Source organism: Eleutherodactylus coqui, chromosome 1 (genome assembly GCF_035609145.1).
Source record: "Eleutherodactylus coqui strain aEleCoq1 chromosome 1, aEleCoq1.hap1, whole genome shotgun sequence".
Classification (NCBI taxonomy): domain Eukaryota; kingdom Metazoa; phylum Chordata; class Amphibia; order Anura; family Eleutherodactylidae; genus Eleutherodactylus; species Eleutherodactylus coqui.
The window spans coordinates 503,757,246-503,774,618 of record NC_089837.1 but is presented as its reverse complement, the minus strand read 5'-3'; the positions used below and the strand labels follow the sequence as shown (position 1 = coordinate 503,774,618).

General features: G+C 48.5%; 1 protein-coding gene across 1 annotated transcript in view; it reads right to left on the bottom strand.

The window, feature by feature from the left end:
* LOC136614110 (leucine-rich colipase-like protein 1) overlaps positions 1-16,176 on the bottom strand; it is a 61,499-nt gene extending 45,323 nt beyond the window's left edge. The window contains exons 1-2 of the mRNA XM_066594099.1: positions 16,011-16,176; positions 633-749 (exon numbers count right to left, since the gene is read on the bottom strand). Of these exons, the coding sequence (XP_066450196.1) occupies positions 633-749; positions 16,011-16,091 (198 nt within the window). The 5' untranslated portion in view covers positions 16,092-16,176. The remainder of the gene's footprint in view (positions 1-632; positions 750-16,010) is intronic.
* Positions 16,177-17,373: the final 1,197 nt, after the last annotated feature.

The following is a 17,373-nucleotide window of genomic DNA, read 5'->3' as shown; positions in this document are numbered from 1 at the left end:
GCCATGAGAGAAGACAAAATGGAGTTGTTCCTAAAAACCTGGCAACCATGGTGTGCTTCTTTGGCTATACCTGGGCTTCCCAGAGTACTCATTATGAGATAGAAAACAAGCAGAAGGAATGTGTAGAACGGGACATATGCCGAAACCGTAGTCCTAGTCTTAGTCTCACATTCCCCTCAAAAGAAGAGAAAGAAGAATTTTTAAAAATGTAACGGAAATACTTTAGATTTCGTATAAACTGACCTGTGGAAGTTAATTGTTTAATTGTTTTGTTTTCACAGTGATATTTCTTTATTGCACCCCCTGCGAGGGGAATTTTCTAGCTGAACAGCTCGTAATAATTTGCATATTATTTCTCAATAAAACCAGTTGAACCAAAAAGTTTGAAAACACGTCAAAATAGAGCAGTCAGCACACAAAAATCGCGTTTTAGAAAATGTATTCGAGTGCAGGTCTGAAGGGCCCCATTGAAATCAAGGGGAGTGTTGTATCTCAATTATCGGGGCGTTCAAAACACTGCATTAATAACAGTATAAAGCACGTGTGTGAGAGTAGCCTAAGGCCGGCATGAACGGGGAATCGTACTAGTCTGTCCTCTGCGCACCATATAACAACCGGGTACAGGTACTCACCAGGCCGATACAGCTGAGATCTGGCAAGTCGCGTGGAACACATAGACCGACGCCCAAAAATCTGAAGCAACATCGGCTCCTACAGTCAGAACTTCTCGTACATTGATTTGCGAAGGGCTAAATGTAAAACAGAGAAAATAAATATTCAGTGAATTTGTTTATAAGTTTTCACATTTATTTCACATGAGGAAGTAAAGACGATTCATACTTGTCACCCGGGAATATCCTTAAGATTTCCAGGATTAGGGGAGATCTCTGGGATTCGCAGTTGTCAATTCTACCGCATGCTGCTGAATAGAGATGAGCGAATGTGTCCGTAACGGACACATCCGCACCCGGACACCGGCTTTAGCGAACACTGGAGTGTTCGCGCGTAAGTGTCCGGGTGCCGCCGGGGGGCGGGGAGATGCGCGGCGGCGCGGGCGGCAGTAGCGGGGAACAGGGGGGAGCCCTCTCTCTCTCCCTCTCCCCCCCCGCTCCCCGCCGCACCCCCCCGCGCTGCCACGGCGGCCCCCGAACTTTTTCGCCCGAACACCGAGGTGTTCGCAAAGTTCGGTGTTCGGGCGAAAAAGGGGCGGGGCCGAACGTGTTCGCTCATCTCTACTGCTGAAGTATCTTGGAAGGAAGCCTTTTATAGAAGACTAGTAATTATTAGGACATTATAGCAGCAGTGTTTCTGGTGGCACATCACACATACAGCAGCTTGATTACCACACAAGACAAACACAGCTGGAACAAACACAGCAGGGACATCCCCACAGGTCCTTCAGCCTACCAGATCCCTGTGGTGGAGGTGTGTTCTGTCAAGACCACTGAGTTGTGTCTGACATAATAGTGGCTTAGTTGTATTCTCAGTGTTTTAGGACCTGCCGTAATGGCGCCAGGGAGCGAAGCTATGGCGTAGCCAGGAGCAAGGCTATGATGTCACCAGAGGTGGGGCTATGAAATCGCTAGGGAGCCAAGCACTCGCACTCATACAAACAGACAAGTGGTCATTACATTTCATAATAACACAATACAGAAGCTGCTGCTGCCACATATAATAACTGACACAAGTGTCGGCGTCTATAAGAGAACAATAGCTTTTTAATGGCTGAAAACAACATAACTTGTAGCAGAAAGTTATTACAGACAAGTTAAACTTTGCTACATCTGTAGACGCCAACTCTACCAGAAAACCCAGGAGGCGCTTTGGAAAAAAGGAGACCTACCAGACTCCCCGGAGAATTGCCAAGCGTTCTGAAAGGGCTTGGGCTATTAGGCCTCCATCTCACAAGATGTATGATTCCCCTGTAAGGGCTCCCACCCACTGGTGAGATTTTCTTTCTTGCGCTGCGAGAGCACGAGAAAAATCTCGCAGCGCAAGAAAGAGGCCGGTATAGAACCGGCATATCGCAAATGGTTTCAATGGGGCTAGCGACAGCAGCGACAGCTGTGGCAGGAGTTTCCTTCATCCCCGTGGATGAAGCATGTAAAAATGTGACCTTAAAAAGACACCCAAAAAAGCCGTCTTAAAAACACAAGTGAGGAAATTTCAAGCTTTTTTAGTTATGTTTTTAGGGTCAGAAATGCTTCCAAAAAGGGTGTGACGCTGCCTATTCGCTCTTGCAGGTTTTTCTTTTTAGCTTTTAACTCCTTCCTCTCGCAGCTTGCTTTGATCTTATTGACAGCACAGTTTGTTTTTTTAAATCTGACATTTTTCATTAGGGTAAATGTCAGGAAAGGGTTAAACACTGTAAATGGCTCCTATGAAACGTGTGCATTTCTCTAAAGTTTCATTTTCATACTATTTTAGTGCTGTTTAACAACAACTATTTGGTATATGTGTTTAGATGGTATATACAGTGTGTGATATGTATACATGCGTGTGTGACATATACTGTATTTTCTGGACTAGAAGTGGTGGCGTCTTTTACTCTGAAGTGACCTCACCAAGCGTCTCTGCCTCTCTCTGCTGTGATCCTGCTCGGCTCTCTGACTGCTCCCCATCCTGGTCGGCTGATTCCCCAACACTAACACGAGAGACAGAGCCCCTCAGAGTCCTGACCATGGAGCTCGGCCTCCTATAGCGGAGGCGCCCTGTTTGTTTTCTCTCACACTCTGCAGCTGCTGGTGACGTTAACGGTACAACCTCCATTCTCCATCTGGCGGCATTGAGCAGCCTGCGCTACTTCTGATTGACTGAGCTACGGTGGCTCAGAGTTAATGCAAGTAAGCTGGGTTGTTGTAAAAAGGAGGGCAGAAGTATGCCTATTTTAGAGTAGGAGATGACAGCAATTGTATAGTTAAAGAATTACTGCGCCTGTTTAACACTGTAGTGAAATGTAACCAATTAGTTTGCTTTTAGATGGAAGAATGTCTCTGCGTGGATTCCTTTTGTTTTGGTTCAGTCTTTTAGAAACTATTCCAACTGGACACATATATATGGATGCAATAAAGTGTCTATGCTTTCTGAAGAAACAGCCCGGTGTCATTGGACTCTACAACATTTCTGGGGGATCATTTGGAATTTGGAGGGTCAGAAGAGGGTGATTTCACGTCCTGCTAGCTCTTAGGTTTTAAGACTGATTGACTGAGAGAGAAGATCCACTTGGGTGCCAAAGAGCTATTTGCTTCATAGCGGGAAAACACACTCCCAAAGATTCAGACTGTAACTGCGACGTATAGGAACCGTCAGAGGCATGGAAATCATAGACGAACAGGTGGGAATTCAAATTGTAAGGTAGGGGACCTACTGTTTGGTACGGCAGAAGTAAGAGACCGATCATCTTTTTAAAAACTGACTTCTTTTAGTAACCTTCATTGGCGAAGCCTTGTTCTTTATGGGAATGTTGGTAGGGTTGGAATTAGTAACTTAGAATTAGAGATGAGCGAACACCAAAATGCTCGGGTGTTTGTTATTCGAAACGAACTTCCCGCGATGTTCGAGGGTTCGTTTCGAATAACGAACCCCATTGAAGTCAATGGGCGACCGGAGCATTTTTGTATTTCGCCGATGCTCGCTAAGGTTTTCATGTGTGAAAATCTGGGCAATTCAAGAAAGTGATGGGAACGACACAGCAACGGATAGGGCAGGCGAGGGGCTACATGTTGGGCTGCATCTCAAGTTCACAGGTCCCACTATTAAGCCACAATACCGGCAAGAGTGGGCCACCCCCCCTCCCAACAACTTTTACTTCTGAAAAGCCCTCATTAGCATGGCATACCTTTGCTAAGCACCACACTACCTCCAACAAAGCACAATCACTGCCTGCATGACACTCCACTGACACTTCTCCTGGGTTACATGCTGCCCAACCGCCCCCCCTCCCCCCCACAGCGCACACCAAAGTGTCCCTGCGCAGCCTTCAGCTGCCCTCATGCCACACCACGCTCATGTCTATTTAGAATTGCGTCTGCCATGACGAGGGACCGCAGGCACACACTACAGAGGTTGGCACGGCTAGGCAGAGACCCTCTTTAAAAGTGGCGGGGCGATAGCCCACAATGCTGTACAGAAGCAATGAGAAATAGAATCCTGTGCCACCGCCATCAGGAGCTGCACACGTGGGCATAGCAATGGGGAACCTATGTGCCACACACTATTCATTCTGTCAAGGTGTCTGCATGCCCCAGTCAGACCGCGGTTTTTAATTCATAGACACAGGCAGGTACAACTCCCTATTGTGAAGTCCCTGTCGACCGACAGCATGGGTGGCTCCCTGGAACCCACCGGCGGTACACAAAAATACCCCATTGCATTGCCCAACACAGCTGAGGTAGTAATGTCGTGCTTAATGCAGGTGAGCTTCGGCCCACACTGCATGCCCCAGTCAGACTGGGGTTCTTTTCGAATGTGTACAGATGTAGTAAAAACTCCGTGTGCACCTACAGCATGGGTGGGTGCCAGGAAGCCACCGGCAGTACATAGAAATATCCCATTGCATTACCCAACACAGCTGAGGTAACGTCAGCTGTAATGCAGGTGGGCTAAAAATTCATTTGATTACACTGTAGGCGAGGGCCCACAAAAATTGCTGTATCAACAGTACTAATGTACATCCCAAAAATTGGCCATGGCCAGCCAAGAGGGCAGGTGAAACCCATTAATCGCTTTGGTTAATGTGGCTTAAGTGGTAACTAGGCCTGGAGGCAGCCCAGTGTAACGAAAAATTGGTTCAAGTTAAAGTTCCAACGCTTTTAAGAGCATTGAAACTTTTAAAAATTGTTCAGAAAAATTATTTGAGTGAGCCTTGTGGCCCTAAGAAAAATTGCCCGTTCAGCGTGATTACGTGAGGTTTCAGGAGGAGGAGCAGGAGGAGGAGGAGGAGGAATATTAGACACAGATTGATGAAGCAGAAATGTCCCCGTTTTGGATGGTGAGAGAGAACGTAGCTTCCATCCGCGGGTGCAGCCTACGTATTGCTTACGTATCCTTGCTGTCCGATGGTGGAGAAGAGAAGTCTGGCGAAATCCAGGCTTTGTTCATCTTGATGAGTGTTAGCCTGTCGGCACTATCGGTTGACAAGCGGCTACGCTTATCTGTGATGATTCCCCCAGCCACACTAAACACCCTCTCCGACAAGACACTAGCCGCAGGACAAGCAAGCACCTCCAGGGCATACAGCGCTAGTTCAGGCCACGTGTCCAGCTTCGACACCCAGTAGTTGTAGGTGGCAGAGGCGTCAAGGAGGACGGTCGTGCGATCGGCTACGTACTCCCTCACCATCCTTTTACAGTGCTCCCGCCGACTCAGCCTTGACTGGGGAGCGGTGACACAGTCTTGGTGGGGAGCCATAAAGCTGTCCAGGCCCTTAAAGACTGTTGCACTGCCTGGGATGTACATGCTGCTCAATCTCCGCACCTCCCCTGCTACCTTGCCCTCGGAACTGCGCCTTCTGCCACTAGCGCTGTCGGCTGGGAATTTTACCATCAGCTTGTCCGCAAGGGTGCTGTGGTATAGCAACACTCTCGAACCCCTTTCCTCTTTGGGAATGAGAGTGGGCAGGTTCTCCTTATACCGTGGATCGAGCAGTGTGTACACCCAGTAATCCGTAGTGGCCAGAATGCGTGCAACGCGAGGGTCACGAGAAAGGCATCCTAACATGAAGTCAGCCATGTGTGCCAGGGTACCTGTACGCAACACATGGCTGTCTTCACTAGGAAGATCACTTTCAGGATCCTCCTCCTCCTCCTCCTCCTCCTCCTCCTCAGGCCATACACGCTGAAAGGATGACAGGCAATCAGCCGGTGTACCGTCAGCAGCGGCCCAAGCTGTCTCTTCCCCCTCCTCCTCATCCTCCTCATGCTCCTCCTCCTCCTCCTGTACGCGCTGAGAAATAGACAGGAGGGTGCTCTGACTATCCAGCGACATACTGTCTTCCACCGCCCCCGTTTCCGAGCGCAAAGCAGCTGCCTTTATGCTTTGCAGGGAATTTCTCAAGATGCATAGCAGAGGAATGGTGACGCTAATGATTGCAGCATCGCCGCTCACCACCTGGGTAGACTCCTCAAAATTACCAAGGACATGGCAGATGTCTGCCAACCAGGCCCACTCTTCTGAAAAGAATTGAGGAGGCTGACTCCCACTGCGCCGCCCATGTTGGAGTTGGAATTCGACTATAGCTCTACGCTGTTCATAGAGCCTGGCCAACATGTGGAGCGTAGAGTTCCACCGTGTGGGCACGTCGCACAGCAGTCGGTGCACTGGCAGCTTAAAGCGATGTTGCAGGGTGCGCAGGGTGGCAGCGTCCGTGTGGGACTTGCGGAAATGTGCGCAGAGCCGGCGCGCCTTTACGAGCAGGTCTGACAAGCGTGGGTAGCTTTTCAGAAAGCGCTGAACCACCAAATTAAAGACGTGGGCCAGGCATGGCACGTGCGTGAGGCTGCCGAGCTGCAGAGCCGCCACCAGGTTACGGCCGTTGTCACACACGACCATGCCCGGTTGGAGGCTCAGCGGCGCAAGCCAGCGGTCGGTCTGCTGTGTCAGACCCTGCAGCAGTTCGTGGGCCGTGTGCCTCTTATCTCCTAAGCTGAGTAGTTTCAGCACGGCCTGCTGACGCTTGCCCACCGCTCTGCTGCCACACCGCACGACACCGACTGCTGGCGACATGCTGCTGCTAACACATCTTGATTGCGAGATAGAGGTTGCGGAGGAGGAGGAGGAGGGTGCTTTAGTGGAGGAAGCATACACCTCCGCAGATACCACCACCGAGCTGGGGCCGGCAATTCTGGGGGTGGGTAGGACGTGAGCGGTCCCAGGCTCTGACTCTGTCCCAGCCTCCACTAAATTCACCCAATGTGCCGTCAGGGAGATGTAGTGGCCCTGCCCGCCTGTGCTTGTCCACGTGTCCGTTGTTAAGTGGACCGTGGCAGTAACCGCGTTGGTGAGGGCGCGTACAATGTTGCGGGAGACGTGGTCGTGCAGGGCTGGGACGGCACATCAGGAAAAGTAGTGGCGACTGGGAACTGAGTAGCGCGGGGCCGCCGCCTCCATCATACTTTTGAAGGACTCCGTTTCCACAACCCTATACGGCAGCATCTCAAGGCTGATGAATTTTGCTATGCGGACGGTTAACGTTTGAGCGTGCGGGTGCGTGGCGGCGTACTTGCGCTTGCGCTCCAACAGTTGCGCAAGCGACGGCTGGACGGTGCGCTGAACTACACTGGTGGATGGGGCCGAGGACAGCGGAGGTGAGGGTGTGGGTGCAGGCCATGAGGTGGTAGTGCCTGTGTCCTGAGAGGGGGGTTGCATCTCAGTGGCAGGTTGGGGCACAGGGGGAGAGGCAGGGGTGCAAACCGGAGGCGGTGAACGGCCTTCGTCCCACCTTGTGGGGTGCTTGGCCATCATATGTCTGCGCATGCTGGTGGTGGTGAGGCGGTTGGTGTTGGCTCCCCGGCTGAGCTTTGCGCGCCAAAGGTTGCACACCACTGTTCGTCGGTCGTCAGGCGTCTCTGTGAAAAACTGCCAAACCTTAGAGCACCTCGGCCTCTGCAGGGTGGCATGGCGCGAGGGGGCGCTTTGGGAAACACTTGGTGGATTATTCGGTCTGGCCCTGCCTCTACCCCTGGCCACCGCACTGCCTCTTGCAACCTGCCCTGCTGCTGCCCGTGCCTCCCCCTCTGAAGACCTGTCCTGTGTAGGCGTTGCACACCAGGTGGGGTCAGTCACCTCATCGTCCTGCTGCTCTTCCTCCGAATCCTCTGTGCGCTGCTCCCTCGGACTTACTGCCCTTACTACTACCTCACTGCAAGACAACTGTGTCTCATCGTCATCGTCCTCCTCACACACAGAAAGTTCTTGAGACAGTTGGCGGAAGTCCCCAGCCTCTTCCCCCGGATTCCGGGAACTTTCGAATGGTTGGGCATCAGTGACGATAAACTCCTCTGGTGGGAGAGGAACCACTCCTGCCCAATCTAAGCAGGGGCCCGAGAACAGTTCCTGGGAGTGTTCCCGCTCCTGAGCAGGTGTCATTGTAGTGGAGTGAGGAGGCTGGGAGGAAGGAGGAGCAGCAGACAGAGGATTCGGATTTGCAGCAGTGGACGGCGCAGAACTGCTCGAAGCACTTTCTGCCATCCAGGACAGGACCTGCTCACACTGCTCATTTTCTAATAACCGTCTCCCGCGTGGACCCATTAATTGGGCGATGAATGTGGGGACGCCAGAAACGTGCCTCTCTCCTAATCGCGCAGCAGTCGGCTGCGACACACCTGGATCAGGAGCTCGGCCTGTGCCCACACCCTGACTTGGCCCTCCGCGTCCTCGGCCGCGTCCACGTCCTCTAGGCCTACCCCTACCCCTCAGCATGCTGTATTACCAGTGATTTGATTTCACAGGCAGGAAATAAATTGGCGCAAGACTGCAGGCCAAATATAATTGTTTCCCTTTTTTGAAAACGAAAGGCCCCACTGCCTCTATTGAATGAATAATCTAAGTTTAATAACTGTGCTGTGTCCCTGCTAATGTGTCACAGAACTTGAGGGTAGCAGAGTTATTAACTCTGGCAGAGCAGGTATTGTTTTCCCAATTAAGGAAAGCAAATGGCGAAGCCAGCAGTAAACCGTAGCTGGGTGCGTCTGATTTTTTAACGTTGTACACGCAGCTCACACGTGTCCACAGCCCTTAGGATGGACAGAGGCAGGACAAATAGAATTTGTTTCCCTTTTTTTACACCAAAAGGACCCACTGCGTATATTCAATGAATAATAACTGTGTTGTGGCCCTGCCTACACAATTCTTTCCCTGTAGTATCAATGGAGGGTGCAATGCTCTGCAGAGGCGATTTTGAGAAACAAAAAAATATGCAGCACAGCTAACAGCAGCCTGGACAGTACTGCACACGGATAGAAGTGGCCCTAGAAAGGACCGTTGAGGTTCTTGAAGGCTACACTCACTCCTAACACTCTCCCTGCCTATCCAACACTTCTGTCCCTAATGCCGGGTGCAACGCTCTACAGAGGCGATTTTGAGAAAAGAAAAAAAAAAGTCACTGCTAACAGCAGCCAACACACAGGTATTACTGGCCCTAATAAGGACCTTTGGGGTTCTTGAAGCCTACACTAACTGCTATTTCTCTCCCTACAGCAGCTCCGGTACCAGCAGCACTGTCCCTCATCTAACTCACAAGGCATCTGAGGCGAGCCGCGGGAGGGGCCGACTTTTATATTCGGCGGACACCTGATCACCCCAGCCACTCACAGCAGGGGGGTGGTATAGGGCTTGAACGTCACAGGGGGAAGTTGTAATGCCTTCCCTGTCTTTCAATTGGCCAGAAAAGCGCGCTAACGTCTCAGGGAAGGAAGTGAAAGTAACCGGAACACCGCATGGTGTTCGTTACTAATAACGAACATCCCGAACACCCTAATATTCGCACGAATATCAAGCTCGGACGAATACGTTCGCTCATCTCTACTTAGAATAAGTTAAGGATTTGGTGTATTTGGAGCTGTTTCCAATTGTTTTCGCTGTGTCCTTATGGGGTGAGTTTTTGAAAGATAACAAGGTCTGTTTTCACTGCACTAATTAGGACGTGGTTCAGGCCATTACCAATTTGGCGGCATCTTCTTCCCAATGGTGAATTTATTGTGACATGCGGTATTACAGGCACTGTTATTAAACATGTGGGTAGTGGTTGTGCATATACCAGGCGTACAAAATTTAATAGTGAATTCTCTCTCTCGTTTTCAGTGTGAGCAATTCCGAAAGGTGGTCCTGAGCAGAATGTGTCCGGCTTGGCTTTGGAAACTGGTTGGCAAGTAGCGGAGCACCTAATAAGTGGATAATTTTTGAATAGAGTACAAGGAGAGCATACAAAGTTGCGTGGCGGGAGTAGAAACAGCGGGTCGAGATGTTAAGCGACATAAGGACCAATAAGGATAAAGAAGGAGCTGTTTTGCAGTGGTTTGGGATTGTGCATATGTTGGGTGTATCTGTGGCAATGGTAAATCAATTTTTGGCCGGCCTGTCTCTTGGTTTTAAACTTACGATGTTTTGGGATGTGATAGGCCTTAGAAGGCTTTCAAAAGAAAAAAAATAAGCCCAGATAAACGTAGGCCTGTGTCGTTTTCAGTTTTTGAAAGAGGTGGTGGTTGCATTGGAAATAATCTGTGCGGGGCGTTTCGAGGGGGCCTTGTTCTATTTGGCTTTTATGCTAGCATTTTTTTGAGCATTAAGGTTGGGCGAATTGGTTTTGCCTAGCAAGAAAAAAGGGAGGAGACTACTAACAGAGGATGTGAGAGTTGGGGAAGAACAGCTTGAGTCTTTTATATGAAGGTCTAAGACAGACCTAAAAGAAAAAGGAAGAAGGGTATTGATTTGATAGGTTCATAGGGTATAGATGAGCCTTGTTGCATGTTGAAAGCACTATGACGAGTTGGCCAGGGTGAGGATGGGGCAGTTTTTTATGACATAGGTCTTTCCTATCCAGGTTTCAGTTTGTGGTGGTTTTTCAAAAGGCCCCATCGCACCTCAGCTGGGACAGTACTAGTTTTGGGCCCCATTCTTTTTGGATTGGGGTGGCGATAGAGGCTGCAAGAGGGGATCTGAGTGTTGATGTAATTAAGAGGAGTGAGAGATGGCAGTCGGGAAGGTTTAAATCTTATATTTAGACCACGGTGGTCATGAAGTGGTCTGGGAATTTAATGAGTAAGGTTCATTTAGGGGCGGAGGAATTTTTTATGTTGCTATGGTTGCCTTTGTTTTCCCTTTCAGATCAGCGACAGGCCCTAGTAGAGATTCTGGGGCATTCATATGTGTATTGGGGTGGGGAGAGAGCAAAAGTATGATCAAAAAGGAGACAGTTGGGTTTTGAAGAAAGATCGGCGGTGTTGTGATGCATAGGAATACGAGGAGTGTTGTGATGGAGGGTTTTGCACGAGTTTCATCATTTTGTGGATTTGGACAGGGCACCAAATAATCTGGTGCTGCATGCAGGCAGGAACGATTTAGGTAAGAGGCCTTTTCGCTAGGTATCTTGAGATATCCGGTATGATATCCTACATTTCCAGGGTCGGTGGTTATTTATTTATTTAATAAAGTGTGAATTAAACTGAATAGGGAAGTTTCCAGTTTTGTGGCAAGAAATGGGGGTATGTGGATTTAGAAAAAGGCCAAGGCAATTTTTGGGAGATTGATGGTGTTCACCTAAATGAGGTGGGCAGCGCAGATCTGAGGTGGTCAGATCGTGTTTGGTGTTGGAATGAGAAGGTGACAGATGTCTGGACTCCAAGGACCTCCCCTCATATTGGAGGGGAAGATTAATTCAGGGTTATGATTATTAGTAATGAGTGAATAAATGTTTTTGTCTTGTAATAAAATTGTCTGCTTATCCAGGGAAAGGTGTATTTTTATGAATTCAAGCTACAGCAAGTAAAGGAACCAGTCTGTTATACCCGGGTCATGTCTATGGGCATGGCTAGCAGGATGGTTTATTTTCCTCCTCATACTATGAATGGGGGATTAGTTAGTGAAAGCAACAGTTTTTTTAACTTTCATGTGATTGCCAATATCTATTGGATAATGGCGATCACGTGATCAGAGACCACTCACAGCAATCCTTGGTCACTGCCCCAGGGCCCAGTAGCCAGGACATTTTGAATTTCACGAGTCCTCGCCAGCTTCTGCGCTTGCATCCGCCATTTTGCAGATGGGTGAATGGGTCGCATCCAAGCTGGGGAGAGGTTTGCTGATAAGGATTAGAGATGAGCAAGCATACTCGCTAAGGCTAACTACTCGAGCGAGTAATGCCTTATTCGAGTATCTGCCCGCTCATCTCTAAAGATTCGCCTGCCGGCGCAAGTGAGAGGTGAGTTGCGGCGGTGACCAGGGGGGGAACAAGGGGGAAGAGAGGGAGAGAGAGAGATCTCCCCTCTGTTCTTCTCTGCTCTCCGTCGCCGCTCCCCGCACCCCGCCGGCAGACGAGTCTTTAGAGACGAGCGGGCAGATACTCGAATAAGGCAATACTCGCTCGAGTAGTTAGCCTTATCTTGTATGCTTGCTCATCTCTAATAAGGATCCCATCAGGGGACATCACCAGAGGCCTGAGGTAAGTAATTTCACCTCTCCTCACGGTTTGTATCTGTGTCGGGAGATGAAACTTTAGCTTCTTTTAATTTTACGTGACCGCTGTTATCAATTGGATAGCGGCAATCATGTGACCAAGGGCTTCCTACTGCCTAATGCGGCCCCGCATGAAATCTTCAGGCTTTTGGATACGTTTGGTAACCAGGAGCAGGGAGATTTTAAATTACTCCGGCAATTCACGGCTTTTGCACATGCCAAGTTAAGGTCCGTGGATAAATCTGAGGGTCTTAAGTGGGGAATTTCATCTCCCCTTATGGATATGATCCATAACAGAAGAGGAAACTTAAACTTTTTAAACTTTCTTTTTTTCTGCAGTTACACTTTCTTCTTTACTTTTACATGATGAATAGAGACGAGCGAGTATACTCGCTAAGGCACATTAGAGACAAGCGGGGAGATACTCGGCCAAGGCACTGCTCGCTCGAGTAAAGATTTGGGGGCCGCCGCGGGTGACAGGCGAGTTGCGGCGGGGAGCAGGGGGCAGTAGGGGGGAGTGGCAGGAGGGAGAGGGAGAGAGAGATCTCCCCTCCATTGCTCCCCGCTCTCTCTTGCCGCTCCCCGCCGGCCTCCGAATCTTTAGGGACGAACGGGGAGATACTCTGCTAAGGCACTACTCGCTCGAGGAATGTGCCTTAGCGAGTATACTCACTCATCACTAATGATGAATAGTGCCGATCATGTGACTGGGAATCGCATACAGTGACGTATAACGACATGTTGCCTTTAATCAGACATCAAGGCACATGTGAGTAATGCTTATGTCACAATAGACAGCCAATGGGGTGCTCGGAACAAGAACACATGACCCCAGAGGCAAAATACAATTAGAAGGAAACAAAGTAACAATGAAAAGTCCAGTCGGTGGTTCAAATATGCATCCAAATGCCTATCTAACAATAAGCTTGTGGAGATGATCTCCACCCCATAATGGGCGGTTAACTCTTTCAATACCACAGACTTGTAGAGAGGAAAAATCTCCTTTATGAACCAATAAGAAATGTGATGAAACGGCCGATACATTCTTCCTTCCAGCGTGTTCACTATCAGATCTGTCTCCTTATCCTAGTTTGTAGTTTTGCACATGTTGCACTTGGCAGGGCAGACGTGATGAGATAAACCACAGAACTCGGATTACAGTTTATATATTGACTTATGCTGAAAGGTTTCATCGTGACACAAAGTGTTTTGTAGTGTGAACAATGGAGCAACAAATCCATCTGTTCTGGCCACATTTCACACAGCCTGAGGGTGGGTTCACACAAGCGTGTTTTTGTGCATACTTAGGTGCGTACGTATGTGTGCACCTAGGTACAAGCAAAAACGCGCGTGAACACAGCTGCGTGCTTGTTGTCGTCACTAGGGCCGCGGCTGCTGCCAGCGGTTCTATTGAAAGCAATGCTCTGCCGGCACCCCTGCATTCTTTTTCAGAGAAGGGCTTTACATATAAGCCATTCCCGGAAAAAGAAACATTTTAATGCAAAAATAAATAAAAAAACGTACCTCTCTGCCGCTGCCGTGTCCCCTGCGGGGATGAAGAACACATCAGCCGCATGAGGCAGATGTTTCCTTCACCCCCACTAGTTAAAAGAATTCCCTGCTGCTACATCTACCACATCAGATGCAGCAGAGGAATTCTTCAATTCTCAACCGCAGCTGTCACAGATGACAGCTGCAGTAGAGAATCCTGCTGCCCGCAGCCCCATCAATGGCTTTTCAGGGAAGGGTTTCATAAGCTAGCCAAACCACAATCAGAGGTACCAGCAGGCGGGGATTTTAAATCCCCGGCTGCTGATAGCTCAGCAGCGCTACAGAGCTGGGGACAGCGGCAGAAGTTGCCGCTGAGCCACGGCAGTTGTCAATGGCTTTTCAGGGAAGGACTTCATAAGCTCTTCCTGAAAAGAGTGTTAAAATAGTGGGGGAAAAAATTAATAATACTTACCTGCCGGGGCTTAGCCGCGGCTTGTACAGCTGTCCCCGACTCTGTAGTTCTGAACTTTCAGCAGCCGGGGATTTAAAATCCCCACCTGCTGGTAGCTCTAATTGTGATTGTGATTGGCTGAAGCGCTCAGCCAATCACAATTAGAGCTACCAGCAGGCAGGGATTTTAAATCCTCGGCTGCTGATAGCTCAAAACAGCAGTGACAGCTGAGAACTATAGAGTCAAGGACAGCGGCAGAAGTTGCCGCTGAGCCCCGATAGCCTTCAATGGATTTTTAGGGAAGGGCTTACGAATACTGTTAAAAAAAAAATAAAAAAATACTCCACTGTCGGGGCTCAGCCGCGGCTTCTGTCGCTGTCCCCGACTCTGCACTGCTGTTTTGAGCTATCAGCAGACGGGGATTTAAAATCTCTGCCTGCTGGTAGCTCTGATTGTGACTGGCTGAACTGCTCAGCCAATCACAATCAGATCTACCAGCAGGTGGGGATTTTAAATTCCCAGCTGCTGATAGCTTAGAACTACAGAGCCGGGGACAGCGCCAGAAGTTGCGGCTGAGCCCCGGCAGCTGAAGAGAGGCGAGTATTGATTTTTTTTTTAATACACTTTTTTAAATCGCTTTTCAAGGAAGGGCTTATGAATCCCTTCCCTGAAAAGCCATTGACGGTGATGCCGGCAGCAGGATTCTCTACCACAGCTGTCATGTGCTGTTGAGAATTGAAGAATTCCTCTGCTACATCTGCCACAGATGTGTTCTTCATGCCCACAGGGGTCACGGCAGCAGCAGAGAGGTAAGTTTTGTTTTTGTTGTTTGTTTTTTTTACACAAAAATGTTTCTTTTTCAGGGAAGAGCTTATATGTAAAGCCCTTCCCTGAAAAAGAATGCAGGGAGCCAGCAGACCATTGTTTTTAATAGAGCCGCAGGCAGCAGCAGCGCCTCCATTGAAAACAATGCGTGCATTTCCAATGATGCACGCATGTCCTATCTTTGCAGGCACACACCTGCAAAGTACGAACGTGTGAACACACCATAGGGAATGCATTGTTGTAAATACAAGCGTGTTTTTGTGCATGCGTATGAACGCACAAAAACACGCTTATGTGAACCCACCCTGAATACTGAAGCCTGGAGGATGGTTCAAACTGATGGTCAATAATCATACTGATTGATAATAAATGTCGCACGCTGTGAACTTTTATAGCTACAAATTTACAGCCGAAATCAAGAATTCTGGCAAAATCCCCGTCAGCATGCAATAAAGGAAGATATTTCTGCATAATCTGACAGATAGAGGGATATTCTACACTATATGGGGGTGAATAGATCATCATGCCCCCCATGGATGTGGTTTAACTCTCAACAAGCCAGTATAATTTTTTTCAGAAGAAATTTTTGGGCCCCAAAACATCCATTGTGGGTAATTGTGATGCTGTAATCTCTCCATAACTTATTGTTCCTCCATCTGGTGGGCCAAATCAGAGGAACAATTTGCTTGTCACGCAGCAATTCTCCCACTGGGACACTATTACACACATGAATAGGATGACATGATATGGCATATAATATAGTGTTACCAGCAGGCGGCTTGCAGTAAGTGGACGTTTCCACCAGAGACCGCATTGCATTGCCTGAAACCATATTAGCAAATGTAATGTCCTGCAGCTACAAGTGGAGGGATCTGCTCCATGCAGAAATGGTAATCTGCTCAGGAAGGTTTATAGCTGGTAAATTAGAGCAATGAAAAATAGCTTTTTTAGTTTTTGCAAGAAATATCCCCTATTGTTAACAGAGAGAAGCTGCATATAGAAGCCTGAAATATCTACATAAATGCAAATATACAACATAGGAAATACATAATGTGATATAAAGAATACACCTTACCTCTAACTGAGACTGTGCGACCTCAAAGCAGAGCGATAGGCACACAAACAGCAAGATGGACATAATGCTATGCTGTGCCATATCTGTAGTGATGGAAGCTGCAGCAGAAGATTGGAGTGTTTACCCAGCGAGCCAGCAAGCAGACAGGGAGACTGAAGAATGCTGGGTGTAGATGGGACATATATAGTTCCCTCAGTCACACGTCGCAAAGATATATGATGAGGAAGAAGGTAAACGCCCCGGAGCTTACTGTCACACGCTGCATCCAGCCTCCTCATCCATTTACTAAAGTCTATAGATTTCTTGGCTATGTACGTACTGGGCAAACAAACACGTGAAGCTTCATGGCCACGTGTACTTATACAGTGCTTCCCTGAAAATAAAATCCTGTCTTATGTTATTTTTGCCCCAAAAGAACCACTAGGTCTTATTTTCAGGGGATGTCTTATCATACTTACCTAGCATGCTTGGTCCAGGTCCCTCCCGTTGCTCTCCGGAGCTCTGATGTGCTGAGCAGCGGCATTGATTGGCCAATTTAAAAATCCCGCCTCCACAGCACGATAGTCGTAATTAGTTCTTCGACCGATGCTTAGCCAATCAAAGCAGCACTCGATAGCGCTGCATTAGTTGGTTCTTGAGTGCTGCTCAGCCATTCAGAGCCATCGCTTCTTGGAGGTGAGATTTATGAATCTTGTAACCAGGAAGTGATCAGTGGGTGAACAAGGACTGCAGGACACATGGCGGAGCTCCGGACAGCAGCAGGCGGACCTGGACTTAGCCAGCTAGGTAAGTATTCCCTTTTTCTATGTAATGCAGCTAGGACTTTTATTTCCAGGGTAGGACTTATATTTCAAGCCTTTCAAAAAACCCAAATAATCAGGGAAAGGCTTATTTTTAACCCTTTCCGACCCAATTTGTATCCTGGGTTTTCTAGAGGGCTTACTATTTTTTCTGCTGTTATACAATGGCGCTATATGCTGGCTAAAGCCAGTACTGCATGAGGTAACACATTGGATAGGCTCTAACAGCAGAGAGGCGGGCAATATACAGTAAGAGAACCCTGATGGACGTCTTCCAACATCGGAGCTGTATAGCCTTAAATCATAATGTCTTCAGAGGTCAGACAGTGGATTGGAAGGTGTCAAGGGAGATCTTTTTGGAGATCACATGTGCTGTCAGTATGGCAGGAAATGTAAGCTTACATAAGAATCCCATATACCTATTACTTACAAGCCTCAATAATCTGGTCAGTTTCTCAGGGAGAGAAGATAAAGTACGGGTAAGATACCCCTCCGCCCTTTGGGCCCTGGACAAAATTTTGTCCCGAAACTGGAGGGTTGCTTTAACCAAATGGCAGTCGGCA